The 12,766-nt window shown below is 34.9% G+C and overlaps 1 protein-coding gene across 1 annotated transcript; it reads right to left on the bottom strand.

The window, feature by feature from the left end:
- Positions 1-3,045: 3,045 nt before the first annotated feature.
- LOC147077372 (uncharacterized) lies at positions 3,046-6,535 on the bottom strand. Its single transcript, XM_085941073.1, has 4 exons — positions 6,159-6,535; positions 5,751-5,903; positions 3,351-3,548; positions 3,046-3,057 (listed from the first exon to the last, which is right to left on the bottom strand). The coding sequence occupies exons 1-4, from the start codon at positions 6,297-6,299 to the stop codon at positions 3,046-3,048; spliced, it is 504 nt and encodes a 167-aa protein (XP_085797199.1). The 5' UTR covers positions 6,300-6,535.
- Between the last annotated feature and the right edge of the window lie 6,231 nt (positions 6,536-12,766).

The following is a 12,766-nucleotide window of genomic DNA, read 5'->3' as shown; positions in this document are numbered from 1 at the left end:
TGAAGATGACGAAAGGCGAAACCCGGGTCGCAAAAAACGACTTAAATGGAATAGTACAGAGCTTGAATCCATTAGATTAAATATGTATTTAGATTATAAAATGTTAGTCATTATTTTGTTAGTGTGAGTTAGATGTAATCATTATAAAACCTAATTTGAGATAGCCGCCGATAACTGATTAATGCATGAAATGCCTTCCGTATTAGTTTGGACAATGAACATAATGGAAACGTACTAAAGTGATGACCAATAGGAATAGACATGCTGGAAAGATACTTCTTGGTCAAAAATTTATTCAAAAAGAGAGTCTCCGATTTTAAAAGAAGATAATATAATGTCACACTTCTCTGAAGACCTGGAGAGGCCGGAATCATTTCCGAGCTGTCTCATAGTAATGGTCGATTACTAGAAAAAAATATCGGGCAACGTTGTTTGTCAGAACGCAAAAAAAGGCAACGCTGCATTTGTGTACACCGTTAATGTAATGGGGTTCGCTTGCAGCGCTAAAGCGCTTCTCACTGACAGCGATATCAAAAAGCGCTTATCGTTGTTGCGAGATCGCCATAGAAAATTTTTAATCTTCCAGAGATTGCAATTGTAAACATAAAATACATCTCGCGTTCCGAAAAATTGATAAAAATGTAATAAGTAATATAATGTAACAATAAGTATGAGTAAAATAAAAATCGCCGTTTTAGAACTTAAACAAGGTATTTATTTGTTCACTCCCAAGTCCAAATAACAGACGATGACCAGCAACCAGCATACCGAGCGAAGAGAGAGAATGCATCTTCTTTGCTCTGACGGGAGATGGCAAAAACTAAACGGGTTTCAATGATGAACCTCATATTAATGCAGTTTCTTTGTGCGAGCCGGTGCTACTTATTATGAATGGGATAGTGTGAATAAAGACGTTTAAAACCAAATAAATTTCCGAATTTCTTTATTTATAATAGTACATATTGTCACTAAATACAGTTTTTAAGCAAGTTATCGTCATATTTAGCAGGTAACTTTCACTTGTCAAAAGGCTAATAATGTTGGGTTCATTCATTCAAAACAAAAACTTCCGTCGGCTGACATTTTATTTAGACAGAACCAATTCCAATCTCGTTGGACATAACTATTATTAGCATAACAAGGCAAACGATTATTAATTAAGAGGAGCATGCATAGATTATTAAATAACACCAATTTACAGGCATAAACGGAAATACGATGACAGTTGTACATTTTTTTTTGTATTTAGTAACGTCACACATATTACGATTCAATTAAAGAGTATTATCACTTATTGTAACAATGACAAGAAGTTGGTTGTAATTGTACATAATTTTAAAAATTGTAAAAAAACTACAATCGATAGCAATCTTGTTTACAAAATAGATGAGCAAAGGCACCTAGTGCAAAAATACGAAGCTTCCACACATTTATATTTTTATAAAAATCGATGTTTTTTAAAATAAATATAAAAAATATTAAAACTATGAATTAGAGAAAAATCTCTTAAGTACAAAATAGAAAACTTAAAATTTATTTTAATAATATCTTAATATGACTATAAAATATATGTACCTAATAATAAAATGGGGTACTCTGACAAATTTTACATTATTTTACAATAGTAAGTTTAGTAAAAATCTCTTAAGCACATCATAAAAAAAATTATAAACTAAATTGTTTTAATACCTAAATATTACCAACCTAATAATAAGATGGACTCCTTTGACAAATTCACATTTTAATACAATAATTGTAAGTTTACTTAAGACTTAAAATATAAAATATTTATTATGAATACGCCAATTAGGGTGGCCCTAACACAACAGATAAATTCCTAACCACCAGACAATTTGACCCTTGCCTGACGCAACAAATATCGGTCAGTCATTCATCAACCGTGCGCATATAAACACTTACATAAGCAAAACCGTCAACTGCCACGCACCGGATGACCCAATGAACAATACCGAACGAGACTGATAATACGACCAGGATTGACAACCAGGCCATGGAGCCAGCCTCAATGGCATACAAGGTCAGTACCTGGCATCCTAGACATACCCGCCTCTCCCAGCATCCGAATCATTCCTTCATAGTTTACGATTCACTGAAAAGCAGTCAGTGTCTTTTACAGAAAATTAGCATGCGTATAAGAATATACACGAAATGGCTTTACACCGGAATGGGTCCTTTCATAAAAATTTATCTTAATAAAATAGATGTATGGGTAACTACAATTATTATATTAAATGGCTTTTCACTAGAATGAGTCTTTTTGTGCAATTTCATGCTACCAGATTTTATGCATGAGTAATACAATTATAACATTTAAAAGGCTTTTCACCAGATTGCGTTTTTTTGTGCAATTTCATGCTACTAGACGCTATGCACGAGTTATTACACTAACCACATTATGGCTTTTTAACAGAATGAGTCATTTTGTGTATTTTCATTTTTCCTGACCGTCTGCATGAGTATTTGCATTTATCACACTTAAATGGATTTTCACTAGAATGAGTAATTTTGTGTGTTTTCATATTACCTGCTTGTTTGCATGAGTAATTGCATTTATCACAGTGAAATGGCTTTTCACCAGAATGAGTCATTTTATGTTTTTTTAAGCTACCAGAAGTCGTGCACGAGTAATTGCATTTATCACAGTTAAATGGCTTTTCACCAGAATGACTCATTTTGTGTGTCTTCATGTGACCAGAATTACTGCATGAGTAATGGCATATATCACATTTAAATGGTTTTTCACCAGAATGAGTCATTTTGTGTCTTTTCATGTTACTAGACGACGTGCATGAGAACTTGCATGTGCCACATTTAAATGGCTTTTCACCAGAATGACTCATTTTGTGTTTTTTCATGTGATTTGACTGTCTGCATGAGTGATTGCACTTATCACATTTAAATGGTTTTTCCCCAGAATGACTCATTTTGTGTGTTTTCATGACATCTGATCGTTTGCATGAATATTTGCATATATCACATTTAAATGGCTTTTCACCCGAATGACTCATTTCGTGTCTTTTCATTTTACCTGACTGTCTGCATGAATAATTGCATTTGTCACAATTAAATGGCTTTTCGCCAGAATGAGTCATTTTGAGTGACTTCATGACGTGACCAGGACGAAATCTTGAAAAATGACCATCGTCACATTTAACCAGCAATGCAACGGAATCGGTCGTTTTCGCAATTGTGGTTTTGTGTATCGCTTTGTGAAGCAACATTAGGTCGAACGATGAAAAAAAACCAAAACAGATACTGCACACAAAATTTTCTTTATGAAACGATTGTTTTTCCAATTGTATAACAGCCACTAATAATTCTGTGTTTACCATATTATTCGATTGACAAATATCACGTTTACTATTGCGACAGGCGACATCTTTGAACCCTTCTATATACTCCTTTAGTTCTTGCTTAATATCTTGTTCCTCAATGTGTAGGTCTACGCTAGACGCTTGTGCTTCAGTCACGTCCCAGGACGATATGAGACTCGCAATATTGGCTGGTACAGTGCTTCTAGCGATAATCTAAAAAAGAAATTTAAAAGTATTATTAAATAAATTATGAGATTTTTAAATAACAGCTCATTATAAGTAACAGATCTAGGTAGAAATATTATACCTAGACACGGTGTTAGCAAACCTTTTTACGTAGACACACGTGCCAAAATTTTCCAAATATAATCGTTCGACTGTCTGACGTGCCGAGCAGTTTTTTATAAAGATAAAATGAAAAAGTGGTTTTTAAGAATTTTTAAAAAAAGGTTTAAATATTACAATGAGAGATTCTATCTTTCACCGTGTTTCTAGACGAATGCATATCTTTTATTCTTTGAATATTATGTTATTTTTGCTTGTTTTCAAATTTTTCAAGAAGGTCGTGGGTGCATTTTAACCACGCTTGTTTATAGATTTCCCATAACTGAACGGTTTTCCATATTTACGGTCTGTCAGAATTACTACTACTAGCTTTTTGTTTCTTATTTGGTACAGGCATTTTTGTTGGTGCCAATGAAATAGTTTGTTACTCTATTACTTGGCTTGGTTTTTTACACACAAAATGACACCAGAATTGCTGCGATCAGATGAGGCATTCTCTCGCTACAGAGGTCTCAAGCATTGTAAATCGATCAAAATCAGAAGTTCACGGAGCGGCTTCCACCGCCGCCTGATGAGGTGAGTGCGATAATATTACGTGTCACGCATAAAGCATTAGGAGCGATTTGTTCAATTATATATTTACGATAAACGTAAATTCTTGAAGAGAATTTGCCTATTATTAATTTGTATACAATACGATCTGTCATTTATGCACGAGTTTCGTCGGTTCCGTTTGCGCATCGATTGGTATTATACCACTGGTAAAAATAGTATTAAAAACTCTATAAAATACGCATAGCAATGTGGTAATTATTTTTTAATAGTGTATATAAGTAAGTACTTATATTTATTTGTATCACTTTTTTGGATTTTTCTTTATTATTATATTAGGTAATATTTTTTTCTCTTCAATATAAAACATTCGCGCGTGGTGGTGTAAATTGGTACATAATCTTTGTTTTTACTTCGATTTTTGGAGTCCCGAGCATACTTCAATTTAAATCAAGCACAATCTTAAAAAGCTTGACATAATCATAATTATTAATAGTAACTTATATCATTTTCTAAAACGCGTTTTCTATCAGAAACCGTGTTTTTTCAGATCAATAATTCCATCGTGTACAAATAACTATTGTAATGTCATTTAAGACTTTCTATAAACCTACTCGATATATGTGAGAACGTGAATAGTGTTGTAAAGTATATAATTATGAAAATCGAGAATGTGGTTCTCGTTGACCTCGTGTATGCCCATCCCTAATCTATTGTCTGCAGGTTCGCAGATGCCTTAAAATGGGATTGGATTGATTTTGATAGATGGGTACATCATAATTACTAGACTAACATTAACACATCTTCCACAAACGTAATGTATAGCTCAATGCTAAAGAAGACATTTTTCGGAAATCGATGTTACCACCGTCTTTTGCACGAAGAAATAGTTTGACTTTGATAATAACTGACGAATAACAGGTATGTATATTTATAACAAAAACACTGATAGGTTATAAATTTGATTTGCGATTTCTTTATAATAATTCAATACAAAACGAGAAAGACCTTATAATTATGTTGTTTTGGAGACAATCTGAAATCTGATTTTGACAGCTGAACAGTGGGATCACTCGTTTGAGAGATGCGTGTACAAATATGTACAAATGTGTACAGATATGCTCAACATTGTATCTTAAGATGGCGCTGGCCTGTTCACAATATTATGTATGGATGCAATATCGCAAGTAATTTTAAAGTACGCACACGTATAAACTGTTAAAGTTCATTGAAATTAGATCATTCAAAATATTCAGCGGAATGACAAAACCACAGACTTACTTTGTCGCCATGCCAGCATGTGACGTCTTCTGCTACCTACCTACAAACAATAATGTTATGACAAAAGTACTTTCTGAAAGAAGAGGTCGATTGGTCATCATCAGTGACAGACATCACATTCAAATACTGTAGGTCAATGCGCCCACACACACTAAACCAGATACATAGGTAAGTGAAATAGTTGTAGGAAGCGTGTATAACCGAGACGAGGATAATATCTACCTATTTAAATTTAGTCACAAAGCTGTGATAGGATACATAGCCGATGGAAGAAAATATCGCATAATATACAATTACCTGCTGTACTGGTCCGTTATCTGAATGCGAACATCCAGGTGTTGGATCTTCATCATGGAAAGGGTGTATTGCATCTGCAACGAACTCGCGTTTAACGTCAACCAGCTGGAGGTCAATCTCGGGATTAATTTCAGCGAGACGCGTTGCTGGATACTGAAGAAAACATTATACATTTTTGTAATCATATAAAAAAACAATTTTGAGCTCGTGTACCTATTTTATAACAATGCTTACTTATAATTGAGCTGGGTAGCTGTCTAAATGTACCTATGTCAAAAGGTTTTTGAAAGAAAATTTGATATCCTCGTATGTTCTTAAACAATTTAAAAAAATATAAACTTATCGTAGGTATTCTGGTAAAATAATTACAAAAAAACGCAGGAAAGGACTTAATAAATAAAAACTAACCTCAAAATCGCAAATGAATTCGTCTGTGTTCTCCTGCTTTATATAGATGCGCGTGTCAGGGCTGTTATGGTGGCTGGTTGTTACATCAAACTTGTCTTCAGTACCAGATTGGTCTCCATCACATTCTCGCTTGACTTCCATATTTGCGTATCAACTATCGTACTATGCAATGTGCTAGAGACAACTTGACAACTTTCTGTTGTGTTGTATATAAGTGTTGCCGAAATACAGTTAATAATATTCCGTGTAGCTATTATCTGATAAACAAGAATGTACTTATTGAATTTTGTAGGTATTATGGTACAGATACTAATGTCAAGAACATCGACTACACGTAGAACTTTTATCGTAACTAAAACGTGTGTCCTGTCGCTGGAGACTAGTAGAGAGTGGAGCCGTCACGAAAAAGGTATCGTCAGTGTTTACAGTATAGGAGAAAAAAACCCAATTTGATTTATTAGTTATTATAATATATAGTGAGATGCGCTGTTCTCGTTATGATTGATGAAATGCTGACGATCATTTTCGTACCATTGTTTTGGTTAGACAACAAAACATACATATAATTGTGTCACCGTGTCAAGTGTGTATTTTTATTATAGGTACCTAGTTTCCACAGGAATACTTTTCAGTATTGCGGCAACACTTTTCTAATATTACCTTGAAAGGATGCTCTCTGTCACATAACACGTGGCTTCTGGAATATATACCCTTAACATGGATGCAAAGCAACGATGTGATGGAGGACACTCCGATATAGAAGGCAAGCCTTTGTTTGACACGCTGAGTATCCATCCAAACAATGCGGTCGTTTCAAGTTGCAATTTCGAGGTTAGTTTTTGGAAACTATTTTTTTTTTACAATAACATTAGATTGAGAATAACAATGATTCGTTTTATATTATAAACTGTGGCTTTTTAACAAACAATGTAGGAACATAGTGTGATATTAATTGTTTCAAAAAAATACATGTTTATACAATTTGACAGCTACAATACATCTGTGATATTAAAGGGTTGGTTTGTTTATCTACTAATTCATGTTAAATATAAATATTATACAATGATATATGGTGATGACGTGACATGAAACTGTTTTACCGTGTTTACAAAATGTAATAATGCTTTTTTCAGCACTTTAATATGGCGGACCTCTCTAATATAAAATCTGAGACAGATGATCATCCAGCTGTCGTCAAGCGCGAGATTATTGAAGATGTTTCACATCCATTATATGATGAAAATCCTCAACCGGGTTGTTCATATTCAGATTACAGGCCACATCATCAGGTACGTTCAATTGTACGTAGGTATATGTGCCGTTTTCTTCCCTTGATGCCGTCTTATAATATTGAAGGTTTGAATTTGCAATGCATCTTTGAAACTCATTTCACCATTATTAATTCGCTCCAACTTGTTTCATTTAGTGGTTTTAGCTCACACTGATATTTTAAAACAAAACCATGAGCATTTATTTATGATGATTTATACATCACAATCATTCGAATGTAAAGCAATAATTAATACGATTATCTAAAATTGTGATCAATTGTATGGTGAATAAATGAAATTAAAAAACTACTTGCAGCCATAAAATACAATAAACGGAAGCTATACCTACATACGTGTGAAATGGGGTGGAAATAGACCAATTCTATTGTCAAAACTTTATGTAACAAATTAATGTTGTAAGCCTCAAATTTTACTAAATTATCTACCATGCTGCATGGCAACATAAATTGCGGCGTTCCAGCTAAACAGTTTGACAGGTCAAAACTGGCGCACTGCGCATGCGTTATAAGTAAGCCAGAATAGTTTTAGATTAAACGTTTAGTTCACTGTATCAGCAAACTTCAAACCATTTTCTGACCGTCAAAAATGGTTTGGTCTGAAACGTCAAACCACTTCTCACATCTGTCAAAGTAATAACTCTCCAGACTGAACCTAACCTAAAAATGATCTCAACATAATATTGCGTTACCTATGAACATTATATTATTTTTAGGATTAAGAAAAACTGAGATTCTTCTGTATTTATATATTGTGAGATGTTCATATTAATATTTTAGTCATTTACACAGTGGGAGTTCAGTAGAATTAGGTAGGTACATTATAGCGTAGTAACCGATACCTATTATTCATTAGTAACCATACGCGAACAATAAACCGATTTTCATCGTATTGTTCCATGATTCCACCCAAATTTTCTATGCATAGAGTTCGATTCGTTGTCATCACTTGTTAGGTATTTATAACCGTATAATAGTATAGTATGAATAACCTAAAATGTGGTAATGACATTAACATATTATTTAATCAGTACTTATATTAGTTATCGCTGAATTCTTAAAACGATTGATTGTTGTACCTAGATAATTATTTCTTAAAGAAGCTACTCGTACTTACTTCAATATTTACCTCATAATAGTGTTATTATAATAATCAGTACCTACGAGAATGTGAACGGAACTTCCGATGTATTTTACAAACCTAATATTAATAAAATATGTATGTTTCTGTATAACAAAACACAATGAATACTTAATTGAGAATTTAAATAGGTACACAAGAACACTTCCAACGGTAATATGTAAATGAAAAAAAAAAAAAAAAAAAAAGCCTTTCAACGTTACGTTCCGACATTAAATCTGTCAAAATTAGCGCCTTAACCGTCGAAGCTTATAAAGCTCAAAAGCCTCCGCCACTTTCAGACGCGTTTGTCAAAATCTAATTAGAAATTAAATTTCTCTTAAATTCTAATCACTTTCTCATACAATGACTTCGATACTGCTTTGTCCAAAAATTGCCCTTCTACGTGGTCATAGTCCAGAAACTTTGCATTCTTTATGTTGGTTGATTTTTTATATTGTTAGTATAAATGTTTTGATTGATTTATGTTTGTATTTTATTTATTGACAGACCCCGCTCGTAAACCGTGACATGGATTGTATGATTTCACCTGATATCTTTGAGAGACAATCTGCACAGTCGTTTGGTGAAATTGAAGTGCAAGAAATGGCCATCAAAAAGGAAATAGCGATTGCGTCTGCGAAAGAAGTCCGTCTGAGGTTGAACAGAGCTTCATTTTTTGTTAGAAATTTTGTTTGCAACGTGTGTTGTAATTTTTTTTCATCAGCGCACATTTTAAAGTGCCATAAACGTATGCACGATGCGTCGCTGACTTTCGATGAAGTGGCTTTTCCATGCGACCAAAGCAGTCACTTGTATGAACAGTTTGATGCGTCGACGTTTGCAAGTGATTCACAGGTAACTCATATAATATACATGCTCATTTGATTATTGTTGTTAGGTATATAATGTGTTATATATGCTAATATGCAACATAAATAGTACACACAAAACTTTGTCAGTCATACATATTTGTTTTCATTAGATTAAGGTGACCATAATTTACTGATGTGTTGGTTAGTTTTTAAAATTCAACAAAACCCCGCGAAGCCAAGCCATGATAAATAATAGTCCAAAATTATTCGTCTATCTGAAAAATATCTAAAATCTTGTTATTAAATCATACAGATCTTTGGATATTTTATAGATCGAAGGATATTTTTTATTAGTTATGGTTTGGTATAGGCAAGGCTTAATGAATTTTAACGCCATCTGTAAAATGTACTCCTAATTCAACTAAAACAAAAAAGTCTAATCGAAATAATATATAAGTATAATCATAACATTGGAATGTCGTTCGGTTATTATACATTCACCTTCCAAATTAAATCAAACATTGGCGACCAAATATTGAAGAAAAAGCTTTGGGAGACCTTCTCTGGCTTATCATAATAATGATACTGTTACTTAATATTTATAATGTTATTTTCAGAAGCGTGAAATAGGCCTGATGAATATTAAGTATAAGAATAATGATGAGGCAGCCATCATCAAAGAAGAATTAGTTGAGAATGCTATTCACCAAATAAATGATAAATTAACGCAACCTGGCTGCTCTAATCTGCAATACAAGCCATTAGACCAGGTATGTTTAAAAACAAATGCAGTTTTTTTAAAGTCCGATAGGCCGAAGTCAAATTCTGGGCGCCCAATTCGGACTACTTTTGTTAAAGCACTGCTGGTCGTATAGTACGGGAAATGTTGGGTTCTAATGCGTTAAATGCTGCTGGTTTATCAGCATATAACAGTGACTTCACGAATCCATTTCTCTAAATCAATTTATCTGCAAATCTTGATTCAAATAAAGCGATAGTTGCGGTAGCTGTATGGCACTTCCTGTTGAAATCACTGTTCTTTGGAATGATTCCATATTTAAAACAAAGTAATAATCATGGCTCGACAAGGATATCCATTCACCTAAACCTGAGCTTTGGCGCTATTTTTGAAAAATTGTGCGGTGATTCCACCAGCGTGTAAACCGCACCAAATGATGCATTTTTGTGAATGTAATAAATTATAGGAAGCCTTCTAGATTGGTATTTTGCCGTCTAGGAAATTTTCCTTATTAACAAATCCGTTAAGCAAAAATGAGCGTCATCCCTAAACACAATTTTGCGATAAAATGCAGTTATAAGTTGGGTTAGCATCAAGTAGAGTAGTTTGAGTGCCAAATTCCGAAAGAACTCGATAGTGTAGAGTGGCATAAAGGTATTTAGAAAAAAAATAGTTTTAATTTGCGTAAATCGACAACGGATTTGCTAAGTAAATACGGATACTTAATTAGCATTGCTCCAGCGTGGTTCTATTCATAAAGATTTGCCGGGTGAGGTATACTGATTAGGTATGCTCACATACTGTAGCTTAAAGTTTAGAAGGATCTTAATTTGCTACATATTTTTTCCGTCTTATACGCAGCGTTAATGAAAACTGCCATTCTTAGTGGTATTGGATGCTATGTCCCATGGGCGGCGCGCTTCTGTATGCGGCCTTTGTGTATCTTCCGTCTGTAAGGCTCCCCTTTTTTTGATGGCGCAGGTCCGACACCTGCGGACGTAGTCGTCTACTTGTTTTCGTTGCTTCTTCCAGAAATATAGTCGTGCGATCGCCCTGTTGGTCTGTCCCGCTCCGGGGTGACCTGCTTTATGGTCGTTATGGTACGCCCTTATGACTGGCCGCTGCTGCGAGTGTGGTACTATTATCAGGCGTCTGCCTTTTACTACTCGACATAAGTCATAGTCGTGCATTTCAGTTCGATCGTCACTCTAGGTGTCGTCTCTTGGAATGGGTCTTTCGATGATCATCTCGCCCGACTTCTGATCGTCTCGTTTTGTTCTATGCCGGTCACCAGGTCTGGTAACTCCAGCACTAAAGCCATGGGGGTTGGATCTGTTGTCGGATACCCTCTGGTATGCTCATACGTCCATGTCTATGTCTTCCGACGGTTCCGGTTCCGAGATAAAGCGTCCGGTAGTTGGTTATCTTTCCCTTGACAGTGGGTAATGGTGAAAGAAATTTCTGATAATAGGATCGCCCATCGGGTTTGTTTCGCTCTTTGGTCTTTCGCTTGTTGGAGCCGAATAAGCCCCTTATTGTCGATTACCAGGGTGAACCCTCGTTCTTTTAGGCAGATCCTATAACGTTTGATAGCCCAAATGATCTCGAGGGCCTCCTGTTCATTGCTGTGGTACTTGCGTTCCACTGCAAACAAGCAACCCCTGGCGTATAAAATGATGTGTCGATCGCCGTCGTCCCTATCTTGGAAGAGGACAGCCCCAATCCCGTGTCCGTCAGCCGCAGCTCTTCTTTTATGCTTTGCATAAAGGCTGTCGCGGCTTCCGTCCACCGGAACTTCTGTGATGTGATTTGCAGCAGCTTCAGCCGGTATATACTACATCTTATCCGCAACAATGTCATCCATATTTGCAACAGCAACAAATATCATTGGCCAATCAATGTCCTGTGCCTAATGATCTCCATTTACCGTAACGCGAGTGCCGGCTTCATCTTTTGATAAATAAAGTTCGATGGTTTCACCAGCATGTGAACCGCAAAAAGCAGTGCATTTATTTGATGTAATTGAGTTTGTAGGGTCTCACTTAGATTGGACTCCATATACGCCAATTTTGTCTATTAACCAATCCGTTTAGTCAAAAATGAGCGTCATCGCAGTGTCGAAGATTAATTTGACAATTTGGAATCGGTGCTCGATCGTCACTCTATGTCAAAAAATGTCAAAAAGCATGCGCAGTATCACAGCTCGGTTTGACAATTAACCCTTTCGTAAGTTTCGTAAGCAAAAAAAAATAGTTGTGGATTCACAACAAACAGAAAGGTAAATGACATTTAATGCAAATCGAACCAAGTAGTCATAAACTAGCAATATTTCTCCTGACATAAAATTTGAAGACTCCCATGTGCTTTGTTATAAATTATTATTATTATAAAAACAAATATTATCTTTAATGAGTATAGTCATGTGCTGTGGTTAAAGATTCATCTCTAAAGTAAGATATTCTTACAAGAAATGAAAACATAATTAATATTAAATTCTACAGGTTTCTTTAAAAAGGTTTGTCGATAGCTATTTCGGTTGTAACACCATTATCAAGACTATTCAGATAGGCCGTTTGCCTTTGCTTAAATACTATACGTGTATAGATAGAGACAGAATACATTTTCTTATTCGTTCCAGCAATATTA

This window comes from Rhyacophila brunnea, unplaced genomic scaffold (assembly GCF_057557595.1).
Source record: "Rhyacophila brunnea isolate RB1 unplaced genomic scaffold, BYU_Rbru_1.0 scaffold_13, whole genome shotgun sequence".
Lineage (NCBI taxonomy): Eukaryota > Metazoa > Arthropoda > Insecta > Trichoptera > Rhyacophilidae > Rhyacophila > Rhyacophila brunnea.
Note: the sequence above shows the minus strand (reverse complement) of the source record. Positions and strands in the feature narration are given on the sequence as shown.

Excerpts from the sequence above, each read along its gene's own strand:
- LOC147077372 (XM_085941073.1), bottom strand. The coding sequence starts at position 6,299 with ATGGAAGTCAAGCGAGAATGTGATGGAGACCAATCTGGTACTGAAGAC. Across the intron at positions 5,904-6,158 it reads AATTCATTTGCGATTTTGAG|TATCCAGCAACGCGTCTCGC; the intron begins GTTAGTTTTTAT and ends TGTTTTCTTCAG. Across the intron at positions 3,549-5,750 it reads ATAACGGACCAGTACAGCAG|ATTATCGCTAGAAGCACTGT; the intron begins GTAATTGTATAT and ends TTTCTTTTTTAG.